This window comes from Erinaceus europaeus, chromosome 21 (genome assembly GCF_950295315.1).
Source record: "Erinaceus europaeus chromosome 21, mEriEur2.1, whole genome shotgun sequence".
Lineage (NCBI taxonomy): Eukaryota > Metazoa > Chordata > Mammalia > Eulipotyphla > Erinaceidae > Erinaceus > Erinaceus europaeus.
In genome coordinates, this window is record NC_080182.1 from 30829078 (window position 1) to 30848977 (window position 19900).

At 51.1% G+C, this 19900-nt stretch overlaps 1 protein-coding gene across 1 annotated transcript in view; it reads right to left on the minus strand.

Annotated features, from left to right (window-relative positions):
* The window catches only part of LMCD1 (LIM and cysteine rich domains 1), a 40356-nt gene extending 23559 nt beyond the window's left edge, over nt 1-16797 (minus strand). The window contains exon 1 of the mRNA XM_007522259.3: nt 16533-16797. Coding sequence (XP_007522321.2) covers nt 16533-16574 — 42 coding nt within the window. The 5' untranslated portion in view covers nt 16575-16797. The remainder of the gene's footprint in view (nt 1-16532) is intronic.
* Nucleotides 16798-19900: the final 3103 nt, after the last annotated feature.

Consider the following 19900-nt stretch of genomic DNA (forward strand, 5'->3'; position numbering starts at 1 on the left):
TCCTCTCTCTTTGGTCTAGACATAGAAGTGAAATTCCTGGACCTTCAGAGAGGCACAGGCACTAACAGTGCCCAAGCATCTTCTCCAACGTGCGAGTCCAGTGGCTCCAACAGCTTGACCAACACTTTTCTTCTGTTGGATTTAGCTTCTAATTCTACAGAGCACATGCTGCTATCTAACTGTGACCTGATTTTCAATATTTCTCAGATGACTAAGGATCCTGGGCACCTTTTCCTCAATTTCTTGGCCATTTTAGTAATCCATCAACAGGGTAAAGCAAAAGAAAACTGTGACAACAGAAGTCCTATTTTTAAAAACGTTCACAAGTAATTTGCAAGTTTCTTTTGAATTATTGTGTAGTATGCCAGAGCCCTGAGAGAGCTATCTAGATTTCACATTCTTGTACTTTTTCCATCTGGAGGAAGTGGCCAATATATATATTTGAAAGGTAGTCATTGAGGTTAACTTGCTTTCATTAAAAGACATTGTTAATCAGAGTCAGATAGTCGCACACCCGGGTGAGTGCACGTTACTGTAAACTAGGACCCGGCCCTCCCCTTTTAAGAATTAAGAGTTTTGTGGGTGGAACAATGCTGAGTGTCAGTGAACACCTGTAACATGGATTTTTGGAGTTCCTAGTGCTTGCCCCTCCCCCTCAGAGCACTGCTTAGTTCTGGTTTATGGTGGTATGGGGGATTGAACCTGTGAACCTGGGACTTTGGAGCCTCAGGCATGGGAGTCTCTTTGCATATCCACGATGCTATCTACTCCCGCCCTCTGAGTGCTTTCAAGCTGTCTGTCCTAGTCTCTCTCGACTTATTCCCTATGTGCTTGTCCAAGAACCAGGTGAGCTTTGTGGATAGAACTGACCTTCTTACTCTGCACTGCTGGTGGGAATGCAAACTGGTACAGTCCCTTTGGAAGACGGTATGGACAGTTCTCGAACAAGTAAACATGGAATTACCTTATGATCCAGCAATACTGGTCTTAGGCATTTATCCAAAGGACATACAGAGCTAGAAAGATAGCATAATGTTTATATAAAAGACTTCTCTAAATTCAGTCCCCAGCACCACCAGAAGGCCAGAGCTGCGTTCTGGAAAAAGCAAACAGACAAAAACAGTGGACTCTGAAACACTAATGTGAAGGGACACACACACCCCTGTGTTCACAGCTGCATTTTTCACAACAGCTAAAGAATGGAAGCAGCCTAAATGCCCATCCACAGAGGACTGGCTAAAGAAGTGATGGGATGGGGCTGGCTTAGTGCACCATGCACAAGGATCTGGGTTCAAGCCCCCAGCTCCCTTCCTGCAGGGAGGAAGCTTCACAATGGTGAGGTAGAGCCTCGGGTATCTCTCTACCTCCATCCTTTTCCTCTCAATTTCTGTATTTATCCAAGATAAATAAATACAAACACACTTTAAAAAGAAGTTATGGACTATATATTTCTTTTGGGGGGAAAGTGGGAAGAATTGGAGGTGATGATGTTTAGTGAAATAAGAGATGAAAGACAGCTACCAGATGGCTCCACTCATACGTGGAACCTAGGGATCTGATTCACATGAGCGTGCAAAAAAACAAAAAAAGAGAGAAATAAAGAGAGGGAGAGAGGAAGGAAGGGAGGGAGGGACGGAGGGAAAAAAAACAGAAGCAAGCAAACTAAGACTTATGAACACTCTGGTGGTGACTTTGGGGCGGTGGGAGGTGGGGACAGAGAACTGTGGTGGTGGGTGTGCTGTGGAGCTAGACCCCTTCATCCTACAGTCTTGTAGCTGGCTGTCAACCATGAGCTCAACACAGGGAGGGGTGGGGGAGTGACATTCCCAGCAGGATGCGGAAGGGATGGGCAGGAAGCGTCCCTCCTGGCACAGAGCCAAGGTCACTCACTGGAGTCTTCAGTCTCCCTCAGAAGTCAGGAGCAAAAGCACAGGTACAAGGGGCAGAAACTGGGACCTGAGTGCTGACCTGTGAACAGTGTTTGGTTGGTGAACCAGAAGTGGAATGCTGGTAAAAATAATAATAATTATTATGGCTGTGCCATCTGGTGCTATGGAAATAGAACAGCAGTGGGAAGAAGCCCACAGAGAAGTTCTGCTCCAAGTCAGGAAGAGTCGCTATGTAGTCAGTGGAGGAATCTGCAGAGCAAAGGTCCTGTGGGGTGGGCAAGGGCTTGAAGGTGACAACCCCAGATTCTGGAAGGGCTTCTCCGGCAAAACAGGCCAGGACCCTCATTCTGCCCCTGAAGTGCTGTAACAGTCCACCTTCCACCCCCAGCTCTGCAGCCTGACCGGCTAGTGCACCTGTTAGAGAATTTCAGCCTCTTAAAAATGGATTTGGCGGGGTGGGGGGTGGGGCGGGAGGTGGCACACCTGGTTGAGTGCACATGTCACAGTGCACAAGGACTCAGGTTCAAGCCCCCGCTCTCCACCTGCAAGCGGGGGAAGCTTTGCGAGTGGTGAAGCAGGGCTGCAGATGTCTCTGTTTCTCTTCCTCCCCTCCCCTCTCCCTCTTATCCCCATTTCTGATTGTCTCTGCCCACTAAATAAATAAAGATAATAAAAAATTTAAAAAGAATCTGGGTTTCACCCTGTGTTCTCCCTTTGAAACTCTGTCTCCCTGTATTCATCCCTTTCTTCCTGATTCATTCCTCCCAGCACCTATCCTTCTGCTTCCAGCCAAGGTGAGTCAAAGGTGGACATCTTAGAGTCTCTATTCTCATGTCTGGGTCGTTGATGATTGGCCTTGGTTCTCTAACTTTATCCTTTCTTCCCTCCCTTTTCCTCTACATTCACTCCTTTTGTTGCTGTTGTTTGAATTCCCATTTCTTTCTTTTCCTTCTCTCTCTCTCTCTTTCTTTCATTTGCCTCCAAGGTTATTGCTGGGGCTCTGTGCCTGCACTATGAATCCACTGCTCCTGGAAGCCATTTTTTCTTCATTTCTATTGTTGTTATTGTTGTTATTGCTGTTGTTGTTGGATAGCACAGAGAGAAATGGAGAGAGCAGGGGGAAGACAGAGAAGGGTAGAGAAAGACACCAGCAGACCTGCTTCACCACTTGTGAAGCGACCCCCACTGTAGGTGGGAAGCCGGGGGCTCGAACTGGGATCCTTATGCCGGTTCTTGTGCTTTGCACCACGTGCGCTTAACCCGTTGTGCTACTGCCCAGCCCCGAGTCCCCATTTCTATATGACCTCATTTTTGAGTTTCTTTACTTCTTTTCTTGTACTGTAGGACTCCTTTCAGTATATATATATATATATTTTTAACCAGAGCATTACTCAGCTCTGGCTTATGGTAGTGTGGGGAATTGAACCTGGAACTTTGGAGCATTAGTATGAGAACCATTATGCTATCTATCCTTATCCTCAGTAATTCTTAAAAAGAAAGAAAGAGAAAGAGGAGAAAAGAAGTAACTGCTAAAATTCCAATGTCTAACTTACACAGGCTCATCCACACATCCAGAGACTGGGTGTGCACATAGTTGAATTATCTGAAAACTAGTGTGATTTCTGGGAGAGTAACTCCCCCCCCCCCAATCTACTAACTGAGACCATTGTAACAAACATGGTATAAAGTTAATCTGACAAAAAGCCTGCATTGCAGAAGTGGACCAAACAAGCCCCACTCCCAGAAGAAGCGATGTTCCCTGCAATGGCCTCAGAGTTTCCCAGGTCCCAGGATCCCTGCAGGGTCCTGAGGAAGCCCCTAGTCACCCACCACCACCGCTGCTCCCAATACAGAGCCTGCCCTCCTGGGGCTGTGTGGACCATGAGATCTGAGCAAGCCAAGTTGTTCCATCAAGTGCTGCCTCTTCTCTGGGTAATAGCTCCCTAACTCCACGTGCCGGGAAGCAGCAGGCCATCACCTGGGCTCATGGACTATTTTATCTTATTCTTTTCTATTTCATACGCAAAAGACAAAGACATGCAAACCTAGGACCCTGGTGGCATTTTAACACCAGTCAAGTGCTGCAACTGCTCTGGTTTCTGGGGCACAGGCCGCATTCTTAGACCAAGTCAGAAATTGTAATGGAGGGGGCCGGGCAGTGGTGCACCTGATTACGTGCATATAATGTCACGTTCAAGGACGTAGGTTCAAGCCCCCAGTCCCCTCTGCAGGGAGAAAAATTCATGAGCAGTGGAGCTGGGCTACAGGTGTCTCGCTCTCTCTCTCTCTCCCTATCTGTGTCTCTATCCAGTAAGAAAAAAAGGTGTAGGGGCCAAGTGGTGGTACACCTGATTGATTGCACATGTTACATGTGCAATGTGCAAGGAACCGGGTTCAAACCCCCGGTCCCCACCTGTAATGGTGGAAGTTTCAAAAGTGGTGAAGCAGTGCTGCGGGTCTCTCTCTTTTTCCTTCTCCCTCTCTATCTCCCCCTTTGGTCTCTATTTATCTCTGCTTCTATCTCTGGGAAGCACCTCCTCTCTGGCTTTTAAGTGCCAGGGGTGTCAGGCTATGCTTCCTGGGGTCCTGTACTGGGGGAGCCCCCAACCCCTTGTTCTGAAACCTTTCACTCTCTGCTTCCTGGCTTGGTCTCTGGTATGACTGCTGTCCTGTCTGTCTTCACAGAGAGCTGACCCAGGCTGGCCACAGCCAAGGTGGAAAGGCCTCTTTCAATGCCAGTGCCGGACACTCACCTTCATTGCATGACAGATGCTGGGACAGGACTGAGCTGGTGACTTTGTGAGGGAAGCTTCCTGACCCACTTTCCTTCCTTCCTTCCTTCCTTCCTTCCTTCCTTCCTTCCTTCCTTCCTTCCTTCCTTCCCTCCTTCCCTCCTTCCTTCCCTCCTTCCCTCCTTCCCTCTTTCTTTCTTTTGCCTCTAGGGTTATTGGTGCCAGCACTACAAATTCACCGCCCCGGCGGCCATTTTTTTTTCTTTTTTCCCCATTTTATTGGGTAGGACAGAAAGAAATTGAGAGGGGGCAGAGAGACAGAGAGGGAGAGAGAAACAGAGACAGCTGCAGCCTTGCTTCACCACTTGTGAAGCTGCCCCCCCCGCAGGTGGGGAGCAGGGGCTCGAACCTGGATCCTTGCATGGGTCCTTGCACCTTGTACAGTGTTCACTTAACTGGGTGCACATTGCCTGGCTCCCTAACACATATTCTTACTTTTCTTTTTTTTTTTCTTTTATTTATAGTTTTCTTCTTTTCCCTTTTAAAAAAATATATTAATTTATTAATAAGTCCATTGCTCCTAACAACTATTTTTTCTTCTTTCTTTTCTTTTTTCTCTTCTTTTTATAGGACAGAGAGAAATTGAGAGGGGAGGGGAAATATAAAGAGAGAGAGACACACACACAAAGAGACACCTTCAGCTCTGCTTCACCACTCGTGAAGTTTTCCCCCCGCAAATGGGAGCCACAGGCTTGAACCTGGGTCCTTGTGCACTGTGATGTGTGCGCTTAACCAGGGGCACCACCACCTAAGCCTGTTTTCCTCTTTTCTTTTTCCTTTTTTCCTTTTTCTTTTTAGAGATTTTTATTTATATATTAATGAGAAATATATGAGAAAAGAAAGAAAGAAAGAAAGAAAGAAAGAAGGAAAGAAAAAGACATCATCCTGGTACATGTGCTGCTGGGAATTGAACTTGGGACCTCATGCTTGAGAGTACAATGCTTTATCCACTGCACCACCTCTTGGACCACTGTTTTTTTCTTCTTTTTACTGTCACCAGGGTTGCCGCCAGACTCAGTGCTGGTACTATGCATCTCTTGTTCCTGACACTACAAGTCTACTGCTCCTAGCAGCCATCTTTTTTTTCCTTTCTTTTTTCTTCCTTCCTTCCTTCTTTCCTTCCTTTCGTTCTTTTTCTTACTATTTATATTTGCCAGGATAGTGAGAATTGAAATAGGAGGGGGACATAGAAAGGGAGAGAGATAGAGACACCTGCAGACCTGCATCACCACTCGTGAAGGGAGGGGGAGGCTCAAACCCGGATCCTGGCAGATGACCTGTGTGCTCTACCAGGCGCACCACCACCGGCCCCCATTTCTTTTTCTCTCTTATAAAAATAAAATCATAAACCCATCTAAGAAAGAGAATAAATGAGTAATAAAAGTGTAGCAGCCAGACACCCCAAGGCAAACTGCTGCAGGTGAAGTGGTCACAGTGTGTCTGTCTGTGGCCTAAGATTAGCCACAAAGACAAGGTCCTGAAATCTGATCTGGAAGCAGACACACGTGACGGATGGAAGCTAGGCTTGGCCTCTTGCGGGGGGGGGGGGGGGGGTGTGACCCCTGAGAGACCTCTGTGAGGTGAGGGCTTCAGTAGTAGTAGGAGAACCCCCTCATCTGAGTGCCAGGGTGGTCGAGAGCACTGTATCTCACTGAATTGTCTCATGGGAGAATGGTGGCTCATTCCCTCTCTGCCTCCAGGATCATCACTGGGGCTCGGTGTCAGCACTCCAAATCCACTGCTCCTGGTGGCCATTTTTTCCATTTTTTAAATCTTTTTTTTTAATTTATTTATTCCCTTTTGTTGCCCTTGTTGTTTTATTGTTGTAGTTATTACTGTTGTTGTTATTGATGTCGTCCTTGTTAGGACAGAGAGAAATGGAGAGAGGAGGGGAAGACAGAGAGGGGGAGAGAAAGATAGACACCTGCAAACCTGCTTCACTGCCTGTGAAGCGACTCCCCTGCAGGTGGGGAGCCGGGGGCTCGAACCGGGATCCTTACACCAGTCCTTGCACTTTGCGCCACATGCTCTTAACCCGCTGTGCTACCGCCCGACTCCCCATTTTTTCCATTTTATTGGACAGGGCAGAGAGAAATTGAGAGGGGAGGGAAAATAGAGAGGGAGAGAGAGACAGAGTAACACCTGCAGACCTACTTTACCACTCGTGAAACGTCTCCCCTGAAGATGGGGAGCCGGGGGCTCGAATCTGGATCTTTGCACTTGCCATTGTACTATGTGTGCTTAACTGGGTGCACCACCTCCAGGCCCCTGAGTTCTCATTCTGAAAGGAGGAGAAACCAGGTCCAGAGAGGAGAAGCTGCCTGGCCAGGGCTGCCCCTCTAGGACAAGTGACACTGAGACCAAAGTGAGGCTCAGGGTCAAGATATGTCCCCAACCTTCGGACCTTCAGAAGCTTGAAGGAGACATGAAGCCAGGGTGTTCAGGATGGGCTGGTGACAGTCGGTCACCTTCATGCATGTAAAAGATGCTCTGGGTCTGTGCACTGCTCCCTCACGTCCCAGGTACTGGGGACAGGCTGTCTCCGTGTCCATTCTGTCGCACCCAGGGCTGACCAAGCCGGCTGCTTGATGCAGTGACTCATTCACAGTTCTCGCCAAAGATTACTTTTTACAGTGAAGCCAGTGTCACCTTTCTCTCTTTCTCCCCTTCCTTCCTTCCTTCATTCCTTCTTTCCTTCCTTCCTTCCTTCCTTCCTTCCTTCCCTCCCTCCCTTCCTTCATTCCTTCTTTCTGCCTCTAGGGTTATCTCTGGGGCTCAGTGCCAGCACTATGAATCTACTGCTCCTCATAGCCATTTCCCTCCCATCTTATTGGACAGGACAGAGAGAAATTGAGAGAGGAGGGGGAGATAGAGAGGGAGACAGACAGACACCTACAGATGCTTGTGAAGTGACCCCTCCTGCAGGTGGGGAACTGGGGCTTGAACCCAGTTCCTTGTGTGGATCCTTGTGCCTAGTACTATATGCACTTAACCAGGTGTGCCACCACCTGGCACCCTCTCTCCCTCCCTCTCCCTTCCTTCTTTTTGCCAGGGCACATCTGGTTCAGGTTGTTGGTGGTACCGGGGATCAAACCCAGGACCTCTGCACTGTCTGCCTGGCCCTGGATCTGCTCTTTGAAAAAAGGAGGGGGCAGTCGACCCCCAGCAGAGCATGTGGATTTGGAGCAGCTATCTGGAGGCTGAACCCCAGTGCTGTGCAGTTCTTCCAAAGGGGGACTTGGCAGAGGCGGCTCTGGGCTTGGCCCACCTTGCCTGTCTCATTTCACGGCAGGGCTTGGTCTGTGTTTGCTTTGGTCCTGGGCCATGTGACTGGGGAGCCCACAAGTTGGGCCGGACAGGCCAGGCGATTGGGAGGGTGATCCACACTCTGGAAGCTGTGCTTCTCCCATGGTATAAGTTCTGACACTAGGATGGCTAGGATTTTAATTTTGATTGATTTATTACTTTTTTTTCTATGGTGTCACTGCTTCCTTAGTCACTTCAGGACTAGAGTCTTGGGGTTCCCGACATGGTCTGTGTAGCAGCCCTTCTCTAGAGAGCACTGCTAGTCTTCTAGAAGGCCAGGAGACATGGATAAAAGCCTTTTTGTATGTGTGGCACATGGCTTCTTGGACTTGATGGGGGTGAGAGTTCACATCTGGTGGTGGTCAAGGGAAGCTTAGGGGCATTTGGTCAGAGCTGGGCACTTTCTGAGTCACATTATCATCAGTAAAGAGACCTCGAGGTCTGTGGGTGACTCTTGTAACAATAACCATAGTCCCTTCCTATCCATGTCTGTGTCTTGTAGTAGAAAGAACTTAACTTTTCAGAGAGTCTGTGTTAGAGTGCCTTTGTTTTTTTAATAAAATGCTGGGATTGAACTCAGGGCTGAAGGCATGCACCACTATGCCACTGAGATACTAGTCTGGCTCACTTTTTATTTATTGTTTTTGAGAAGTAGACAGTGAGGAAGAGGACCCCCCCCCCCACACACACACACATAACCCTGCTCCACCCTCCATTGGGCTCTCCAGGTGCTGTGCATGGTGCTAAGAGAGGAGAGAGCCCACAGTCCTGCCCACCCTCCATGGGGCTCCCTGGGTGCTGTGCATGGTGCTGAGAGAGGAGAGACCCCACAGCCCTGCCCACCCCCCCATGGGGCTCCCCCTGGTGCTGTGCATGGTGCTCCCATGTAGTACCAGCACTTGAACGCAGGGCCTCATGCACAGTCTTTTGCTCACTGAGCTATCTCAGGACTCTTGATTGGAAATGTCTTTTCTGAGGAAGAAACAGAGGGGGCTGTATCTCATGTGAAAGAGCAGCCCTTGAGGCAGAAAGTGGGTCTGGTGGCTTTACCCAGCCCTGTCCTGTCCAGTGAAAACACTTCAATCTCCCCATTGGACCCTCAGGCCTAGACAGCAAATGTGTGTTTGGGCCAGTGAGGAGTTTCAGTGCACCTAGGTTGTGATCTTTTATAAGAGGCTTGCAGGAAAGCTTTAGAGAAAGCCTTTCTCGGGAGTCGGGTGGTAGCACAGCGGGTTAAATGCATGTAGCACGAAGTGCAAGGATTGGCATAAGGATCCTGTTTGAGCACCCGGCTCCCCACCTGCAGGGGAATCGCCTCACAGGCGGTGAAGCAGGTTTGCAGGTGTCTATCTTTCTCTCCCCCTCTCTGTCTTCCCCTCCTCTCTCCATTTCTCTCTGTCCTATCCAACAGCAATGACAACAATAAAAACAATAATAATAACTACAACAACTATAAAACAACCAGGGCAACAAAAGGGGAAAAAAAATAGCCTCTAGGAGCAGTGGATTCATGGTGCAGGCACCAAGCCCCAGCAATAACCCTGGAGGCAAAAAAAAAAAAAAAAAGGAAGAAGAAAAAAAGAAAAAAAAGAAAGCCTTTCTGGTTGACTGGGTGGTGGCATACCTAGTTAAGCACATATGTTACAATGCACAAGGACCCAGGTTTGAGCCCTTCTGTTCCCACCTGCAGGGGGAAAGCTTTGTGAGTGGTAAAGCAAGGCTGCAGGTATCTCTCTTTCTCCCTTTCTCTCTATCTTCCCTTCCCTCTTGATTTCTGGGTGTCTCCATCAAATAAATAAATAAATAAAGATAAGAAAAAAAGTAAAAAAAAAAAAAAGAAAGAAAGCCTTTCTGGAGCCACTGACATGCATGTGATTGAAAGACGTGTGTGTGTGGGGGGGGGGGGGAGGAGACTTGAGTGTCAAGTCACCATGCCCAAGGACCTGGGTTTGAGTCCCCCTCCCCATCTGCAGGGGTCGGGGGATCTTCACAAGCAGTGAAGCAATGCTGCAGGTGTCTCTTTGTCTCTCTCCCTCTCTGTCTCCCCCTTCTCCATTTCTCTCTGTCCTGTCAAAAAAAAATTGCAGAGCTCCAGTTGGGGGGTTCAAGATGTTTCTGACCACTGTGTGGGAGTGTCACTCTGTGGAGGGGCTCAGGGTGGCCCTTCCCCTGGGGAGCTTGGAGCAGCTGCCAGCCTAACCCTCAGGGTTAGGGGGGGCAGGGGCGGGGTGGTGGGGAGCATTCCACAGGGTGGTGGCTGGAGCCGCAGCTGTCCCTCTCTCACTGCCTCCTATGGGCCTGTGTCTTCTGCAGAGCTGAGTCTTGGGCCTGTCTGTCCCTGGACTGGCTGCTACCTGGGTGCAGCTGGAGTGGGGGCAGGATAGGGCAGGGGCTGGAGGCAGGAGGAAGGTGGGTCTGAGGCCAAGCCCTAGCCTTCCTAGGAAGAGGTGCCTGGGAGAGAGAGGGAGAGATCTGTCTGTAGTTGCAGTTGTGACGACCCAGCCCCTGCCTGGAAACGGACTCTGACAGCCCAAGGCTGTAAGTGGCGCTGGTGCAGTGGGGAGGTAAGTCTTCTGGGCTCTAGCACTTTTCCACGGAGGGTCAGAATCACCTCCCTGCATGTGCAGTGAGCAAGCCAGGAGAGAGTTGATTCTCTGTCCCAAACTCCACTCGGGGGCCAGGGGTGGGTAGATCACCTGATAGATCACACATTTTACCGCAAACCGAGGACCCAGGTTCCAGGCCCCGGGCACCACATGGGAGAGCTCTGCAATGCAAGGGGTAAGCTCCCCGAGCAGTGGAGCAGTGCTCTGCTATCTTTCCTTCTCTCTCTCTCTCAATCTCTCTCTCTCTCTCTCTCTCTGAGATTGAAAAGAAAAATAGTGTCCCCTAGGAGGGATGGAATCACAAGGCAAAAAGCTCTCATGCCGAGAGTCAAAAGCCCCCTGGGTCTCAGGGACTCTCTTTCTCTTCTGGGAAGCTGGGATGCAGAGGCTGGAGAGGGAGGCTCCCAGGAAAGGCTGCACTGGGCCTGTCACTCTTTCTCTTCTGGGAAGCTGGGATGCAGAGGCTGGAGAGGGAGGCTCCCAGGAAAGGCTGCACTGGGCCTGTCACTGAGGGGGCCCCTCCCTGCCAGCCACCTCTGGATGAAGGATGAGCCCCTCTTGGGAATGAAGGTGGGTGGGAATCTTTGCAGAGGGTACTGCTTTGGACCTCTAATTCTCTCCTCTCTCTCTCTCTCTCCCTCTTTCTCTTTTATTTATTTTTTTATTATCGTTACTTATTTATTGGATAGGAACTAACAGAAATCAAGAGTGGAAAGGGAGAAAGAGAGGGAGAAAGACAAAGAGACATCTGCAGACCTGATTTGTGGAAGCTCGCACAGCTTTCCCCCTGCACGTGGTGACCATGGGTTTGAACCAGGGTCCTTGCGCATTGTAACGTGTGTGCTCAACCAGGTGCGCCAGAAACTGGCCCCCCACCCCTCTCTCTTTCTTCTTTCTCTCCCCCTCCATACCTTTCTCCTCCTCTTTCTTCCTTCTCTCCCCCTCTCTTCTCTCTCTCCCCTTCTCTTTCTTTTCTCTCTTCCCCTCACTCCTCCCTCCCCCTCCACCCTCTCCCGCTGTCTCTCCACACCTACAGGCTCTCATCCAGCACCCTGGCGCTTAGTCCTGGGGTGACAGCTGAGCTTATTTCCAGACAGGGGGCCGCCAGAGGCAGTGCTGGGAGGGGTGTTTGCCTTGGCTCTGGAGCCAGGCTGGGCGCCAGCAGGGCAGGAACTGAAGGTGAAGGCCGGAAGGGTTGAGGACACGTGGTGGGGGTAATGGTGGGGGGTGGACCAGGCCAGGACAGGAACTCAGGGGGGCAGCGTGCAGGGCGATGCCCACCCGGGTCTGGCTGAGACCAGCTGGCATCCTGCCCACGACAGACAAACAGAACCAGGGGGCTCAGGACGAGATCTGGGGTCTCAGTCCTCCCTGCCTGAGGCTCCTGGGCCCACAGGCACACTGAACCCAAGGGGTCCCCTTCTCAGAATCCCGGGGGGGTATGGTGTCCAGGGGCTCTGTGGTGTCCAGGGGGAGGCGCCATTTCACAGAAACAGCTCTGGCATTGACTGAGTGGGAATAAAGATGAGAGTCACTGTCACAGCTGGTCCAGGCCCAGTAGCTGGCTCAGCAGAGGGACAGCACTTAGCTGGGATAGTCCCCAAGAACTCCTTCCCCCCATCGGCCACCAGAAGACACCATCCAGTGCTCCCTTGACCATAGTCACTAGGAACATTGAGGACAGCCTGGCCAACACACCCTCCCAAAGACTCAGCCAGACTCCCAGGGAGGGGGTGCTGCCGCCCCCAGTTCCCACAGGGGCCCAGAGGCGCCTGGCCTGGGGGGAGTGGAATATTCTAGAGGCCGGAATCCCAGCCTCCAGATCTAGAGCCCTAGCTGCCTGGAGGAATGTTAGTTGCTGCCACTATTGTTACTTAAAAATTTACTGGTGTATGAGAATAAGAGAGGGAGGGAGAGAGAGGAAAAAAGACAGACAGACAGACAGACAGACAGAGAGAGAGACAGAGAGAGAGCCAGGACATCACTTTGGCGCATGCTGAGGGCCTCCTGCTGGCAAGTCCTTTGCTTCTGCTGCTGTGCCACCTCCCAGGCCACCAGTTGCTAGTATTCATTTATTAAGAAAAAAAACACTTTTTTTTTTAATTTGGGAGGTTAACAGTTTACAGGACAGTTATTGGCACAGGGGACGTGATTTCCCATTGCACCAAGGCAGGCGTCTGCAAAACACTCACCCCAAATGAGGTCCACACACTCAGCTGTCACCCCAGGACTAAGCACCAGGGTGCTGGATGGGTGCCTGTAGGTGCGGAGAGACAGAGAGGGAGAGACCGGGTGGTGGCACACCTGCCTGGCTGAGCACACAATTCACAGTGTTCAAGGCTCCAGGTTCAAGGCCCCAGTCCCGCCCTGCAGGGGGAAAGCTTCAGGAGTGGTGACCTAGTGCAGCAGGTGTCTCTCTGTCTCTCCCTTCCTCTTTATTTTTGGCTGTCTATATCAAATAAAGATAATAAAAAAATTTAAGATAAAAATTTAAGATAAAAAAAAAATTTAACCTGAAAGCACCCCCCCACCCCACAACACACACTCACACACACACACACACACACACACACACTCCATGTCATTCTTCTCCAGAGTCCGAAAGCATCCCAGGTGTCCAACAGCAGATGAGTGTCTGAGGAAGTTGTGGTCTATATACATAATGGAATACTACTCAGCTCTTAAGAATAATAAAGTCACCTGTTTTACCTCACCGTGGATGCAGCTTAAAGGGATTATGTTAAGTGTGACAAGCCAGAAAGGGATGAATGAATATGGGATGATCTCACTCATAGAAGTAGAGAAACAAGGACAGAATAGAGGAAACACAAAGCAGAACTTGGTCACCAGTTTTCTTAGTTACACTGAGGGAGCTGTCTGGGGGGTCACCCTCCAGAGTGGGAGAGCTCACTCAAGGGCGATAGATGGCATTTGGCCTTGAAGGTTCTCTGTGGCCAAGGAAAGGTGGTGACTTCACTGAACCCAGGAACTGGGTCTGCACTCAGCAGGCCTTCTGTCCCCCAAAAGGACACAAGTGACACCCCTACCCCCACCCCCATGGCCAGGAGGAGCATTCAGCCAGGAGATACGTGTGGGGTTGGGTCTGAACTGTGTCACCACCATGCATGTGACAGGTGGGAGCTCTCTTTCTCTTTCTGGGATTGGCTCTGTGACCTCAGGCCACTCCACTTTGGGGACTTTCTGCTCTCTCCTGAAGACCTTCTTTTGACTTCTGCCAGGGTTCTCTGCACCCTCCTTTTCCCTGGGGGAGGAGGGCAGGACAGATGGAGAGCCCCCACTGTCATTTCAAGCCCTTTATCACCTTGTGATACGCTTCATCGCAATTTTAAGAGTCTGTAAAGTTGTTTCAGAGAGCCTGAGCATGATTCTGTGTCCCGGAGCCAAATGGCATCAACACCCCCCGCACTGCTGCAGACTGAAAGGAGAAATGGACATAAGAGGTCTTGTGGGGGGGGGGGGGTTTGTATGGCCACCACCTTCCTCCTGTGCCTAGGCTGCCCTGGAGCTGAAGACCTGAGTCTGATCACTAAGAGGTGACCTTCCTCAATAGGATAAACAGTGAATTGTATTTGTATATTTTTCAGTCACCAAGTTGCAGATACTATAATGACTCCATCCTGACTTCCCTGGGCAGACAACCTCACCAATATGCCCTCTAACCTCACTTCTCCAGAGCCCTGCCCCTCAGGGGAAAGACAGAAACAGGTTGGGTGATATGGATCCACCTGCCAACACCCATGACCGGTGTAGAAGCAATTACAGAAGTCAGACCTTCCACCTTCTGCACCCCAAAAAAGAATTTTGGTCCATACTCCCGGATGGGGAAAAATGTTAGGGGAAGATGACAACAGGGCTCTAAATTCCAATTCTTCAGGACCCAGAGAGAAGAGGAAAGAAAGGAAGGACACTTGGAAGTAGTAATAGGTGTAGGTGTGACTTAGAAAGGAAGAGAAGGCAGGACAATAAAAAAAAAAGGAATATATATATATCTCAACCATATCTGTGACCTTGGGAGGAGAACCACTGCAGTTTCCAATGAAGGGAATGGGGACACAGAACTCTGGTGGTGGAACTGTGTGGAATTATATCTGTTATCTCATAATTTTATAAATCAATATTAAATCACTAATAAAATAAAAAAAGAAAAACTGAAGCATGAGAGAGAGAGAGAAAGAGATATGACCTTCCTCTGAATTGCTACTGTCCCTTAGAGGTGAAGCCCACTGGCCCTTTGATCTCGGTCCACAACATTCCTGCTCTAAGCCCGTAACTGGATCTCATGGAAAACCAGTCCTTGGTGGCCAGGAGGCTGGTGTGGGAGGGTGACAAGGAGGAGGCCAGGTTCTGCCTGTGACCCCTAATGGCACAGCTAGGCCTAGGCAGAGGGGACAAGGAACAGGAGGGCTTCCTGACAGGTGTGTCCATGCACCTCCAGATTCACACATGAACATCCCCAGCCTGAGCACCTGCTCTCCTTGAGGTGGGGGGGGGGGGTGAGGGCGTCTCTGAACCCTGAATCCTGTCATTATGCTTGAGCTTGGGTTGTGGAGTGGTGGTGCAGCTCATACATACAGACACCCGGGCACTTCCAGCTCAATAGCAGCAGTGAACACAGTCTGCTGGTCAAACACCAGAGCTCGGGTGTTTGGGCACTTCTGCAGCTCTGCTCATGGGCCAGCGTGTGCCTGCAGAGAGGCCCAGGATGCAGATGGGGGGGTTGTTTAGAGGGGACCAGCAGGGAACTCACTAGCATGTTCAGAGACCCCCTAAAGGGGGCTGATCCAAATGCTGAGGGGGCCAGACAACCACAGAGGGACATGGAACATTCCAGAGACAACTCACCCCCCATATGCAGAAAGTCAGAAGGTTCCCCTAGATTCCCCATGAGGGGGATGTTTGGGGCTGGGCTACTGCAGTGCCGCAGGGAATGGGGGGGGTTATGGAAAGGGGACACGGGTGCTGTGCCTTAAAGAGGTTTGAGTTTTGTTTAGGTTTGGTTTGGGGGGGTCTCTCCTTTCATTCTACCCACCCCACAGCAGAGGCAGATACCATGAGTGTGTGCGTGGGTAGTTGTGGGGTGACTTGCAAGACTAAGTCCCCTGAACCCACTCTTGAGAACTAACTATTTGGGGCAGGGACACACAGCAGCCTGACATGGTCACAGATGCCGTGAGAAAAGCCCATCACGCCTACCCACCTGGGAACCGGGGAAACTGAGGCTCCCACATATGGCCTCTTTCCAGGTCAGAGGTGCGGCTGCAGACGGCAGGGTTAGAGCCCGGATGCCCAAGGCTTCTCTGTGGCCACTGTCTCCACACCTCTGCTCCAAGCCTGCTCTGGGGCCTCTGAGACCCAGGGGCCCTGCGTCCAGGTAGGTAACCAGTGATCCTGGGAGCTGCAGGGCTCACCCCTGACTGCCTGGGCTCTGGGCCAGACTTCTTGAAATGAGCAGAGCGTGGGGACAGGCCTTTGTTCGCTGGTGTTGGAACTGCCATGCCATCCCAACTGAAAAAAAACAACCATGTGTGTGTGTTTGGGGATACCAGCAAAAGGGAGATTCTTAGTAGCTGTGACAGGACACCCCCAGCCTTCCCTTAATCGGATGAGGGTGGAGGGAGAGGGCAGGATAGGTCTTTCTCCAGACACCATGATTGCCATTAATTACAAAAAAAACAAAAAACAAACAAGCAACAACAAAAACACAATGCTGATATCATTAGCATTTCCTAAGAGCTAGGACTCCTTGCAAAAACTTTTACACAAAGGTTTTCTAGAGTCAGTTTAGGAAGGTCTTGCAATGCCACAACTTTGCTTCTCATGACAAAGTCTTCAGGTGATGTCCCCAGCCCCTCCCAGGAGAGGGGACAGTGGGACAGGGGGACAGGCAGACCCTGGGGGAAGACAGAAGCTCAGCTCACCTTCTGGACTCCCGGGTTGAGGTCCCTGGCTACTTTGGCCATGCTTGCGCCGGGCAGGAGGGCGGCTGGTCCAGGCAGAGGTGCCGGGGAGCGCGGGCGGCTACAGGGGTAGCTCAGGTTGTCACCACCGCTTGTCTGCGGAGAGCTATGCGCGCCGCCGCCCGCGGAGCCGCTTTTAAGAGTGAGACGAAAAGCGCGCCAGCCAATCGACACCGGCGCAGGGCCCACGCCAGCCAATAGCCACGTGGGGGGCGTTCCGTGGTCCTGATGTCATTGCATCCGGCCCCGCCCCGCCAGCCCGCGCTCACATCTGTCCCCCCCGCCCTTCTCCATTAAAGGACAAGGGACAGAGGGGGGTGGGGGGGGTACCGTCCATTCAGGTCAGCAGGCAGCCGGAGCCAGCGGGAAGCCGAAGTATTTTTAGGGACCTGGGTCCAAAAATAAAAGCTGAGCTGTGTTCCCCACCCACGCTTTCTGCGCTGTGCTAAGGGTGCCAGGAAGAAGGGGTGGGGGCGGAGGGGGGGGGGGCACTGTTTGCAGCCTCCTTGGCTGACTGTCTCCAAACCTTCAGGCACTGGAGCCTCCAGCCAGGAGGTTAACGACAGTCCATTTGGAATGGAACAGTGGGAACATATTAACCTCTCTCTCTCTCTCTCTCTCTCCTTTCTGTCCAACCCAGGAGAAGGCTCTCGGTGCCCAGGTGAATGTCACCCTCCGGCTGATTTTCTCACTGTGGCTTCCTCAGGGCCAGCGGGGTTGGCACCAAGCTGCTGCTGCTGCTGATAACGAAGACGATGCCTCGATGGGTGATGAGGGAGGATCGGAGAGTGTAACCGGTCTACCGTGGACACCTCTGCAAAGCTCCAGTCTGAGATAGTGAGAGCTTCCTGGGCAGAAGGGACAGAGGGACAAAAGCCTAACCCAGGAAAAGCATATTTATCTGTCACCCATCCATCCATCATCCATCCATCATCCATTCATCCATCCATCCATCCATCCATCCTCCATGCATCCATCCTCCGTCCATCCACCCACCCACCCACCACCTATCTATCCATCAATCTATTCATGATCCACCTTCCGTCCATCTATCCATCCACCCACCACACATCTATCCATCAATCTATTCATGATCCATCCTCCGTCCATCTATCCATCCACCCACCACACATCTATCCATCAATCTATCCTCCATCCATCTATCCATCCACTCACCACCCATCTATCCATTCATCCATGATCCATCCATCCATCCCATCCCATCCTTCCATCCATATATCATTCATCCACCTAGCCACCCATATATATCCATCTATCCATCATCCATCCATCATCCATGATTCATCCATCCATTACCTATCCATCCATACATCCATAATCCAGCCACCCGTGTGTGTGGTGTTTGACGCTGGGCCTTCAGTACTCCTGGCTGGCGTTTCAGATAGACAGAGACAGAGGGAAAGAAGAAGAGACGCCATACCCAGGAAGCATCCTCAAATGCCTTAGGGACCTGGCTCAAGCCTGAGCCTCCTATGGCAAAGCAAGCACACTATTCAGGTGAGCTATTTTTCCAACCTGGAACTTCACACTCTTTTAAGGTGAGCTCATGCAGGCCTAAGGTTCCGTCTGTGAACTTCTAGTATCTTTGGGACACAGGGTCCTCACAGCATCTACCAGAGTGCACCCTAAGACACAGCCGGCCGTGCTCCTCTGTGCCCTGTTCCCTGTACCTAAAATCCACATTGTTCCAGCAACCTGGGTTTCCAGAATCATCTCCCCTGCCCACTCGAGGATTAATCACAAGCCCTGTCACCCTGGGAGAGAGAACACGATTCTGCAAGGCATGCTCCAGTGCCTCTGTCAGGAGCAGGACTCACATAAAACCTCGTCACAGGGAGAAGGAAGGGTCCCAAATACATCTTCGAGGACTGTGGGGGTAGGGGTTTTGACAGGAGGACTGCAGGCCACATTCTAGGACTTTCTCTCAGTGCAGAACCAGAGCACGAACCCAGGGCCTCACTCACGTTTTTATTTCAGAGGGACGGAGAGACAGAAAGAGGAGAGACAATACATGACCTCTCCACCATCCATGTGTCCCCACGTGCTGGGGCTGGGACCCAGGGCCTTGTATGTGCTAGGGTGTGCGCTCTACTGAGTGAACTACTTTCCCTTCCTAGAGCTTTCTCTCATGTTGCTGCCTCTCTTTTCCTTCAAACTGCCCACCATTTTGGATTTCACACCTCCTCTCCAATTCTGCAGCTTAGGGAGAGCAGCACCCTCCTCCCACCTGCAGGCAGCCAGGAGAAGCCTCAGAGACAGGCCCAGAAGCCCAGTGTGTCTGCATGTCCTGCCCCAGCTCCCTCCCTCCCTGGCTGCAAAGGCCACAACATGCAGATGGAGGCAGATGTGACCCCTGGAGACAAAGGCTGAAGCTCCTCCCCTGAGGGTCCTGCCTTCCAAGAAGGGACTGGAAAGCTGGGGAGACCAGGGGACTTGGGGGCTTTCTCTCCCTCTCTCTCTCTCTCTCTCTCTCTCTCTCTCTCATCTATAGGCCTACATGGCTTATACTTTCTCCTCCTTTCCTGTCCTTACTTTCTCCCAATCAATGCTCATCTTCTCTTTGTGACTCTTCCATGCAGGAGTCAGTCTAGAACTGGGGAATGGCCCCAGTTAGCTGCTCCCTGCCCCTCACCACCCCAGACTCCAAACTGTGACTCCTTTTTCACATTCCTGCAATGGCTCTCTGTTTCCCCCACCACCACCCTGTTATGAATCCAGAGGTAGCCTTTCTCTCCTTCTGTGGGGAGAACATCAGAACAGGCTTCCTCTTGCTGTCACCCCATCACCTGGCTCCAGGACTAGTTGCTTTAGAGGCAGGCATGGAAAGCTGGAGCTTTCTGGCAGCGGCAGCCAACAGGCGAACTGGCCTGGGAAGAGATGTCCCAGGCGGCTCCTGGTCTGGCCCATGCAGGCCTCCAGGTGTCTGCCTGCAACTCTGTGTAAACAGACCTGCTGACAGAAAGCAGCCTGGGAACACTCCTGTGAATAGGCCTTTCAGGAACAGCTTAGGCAGGGGTGCCTGCCCAGCAGCTTTTGTAGCTGGGATTCCTGACCCAGAAGCCAGGGGGTAACAAAGACAGGCTTTGTCCCTGGGCAGAAGCATCCTGAGTTAGGTCACCCTGCTCCCTTCCACACCCCTTCCTTGCCCCATCTTGAAAACACCTCACTTTATGGGATCAGTCTAATTTGATCAGCTCTAGCACACCAGGCTTACCTTCTCCTCTCCCCATTTCTACCTTAGAAACTTCTCTTCTGCTCTGGTTTCCATGAAGGAGAAAGTTTCTTTTTTTTTTCTTTATTATATTTTT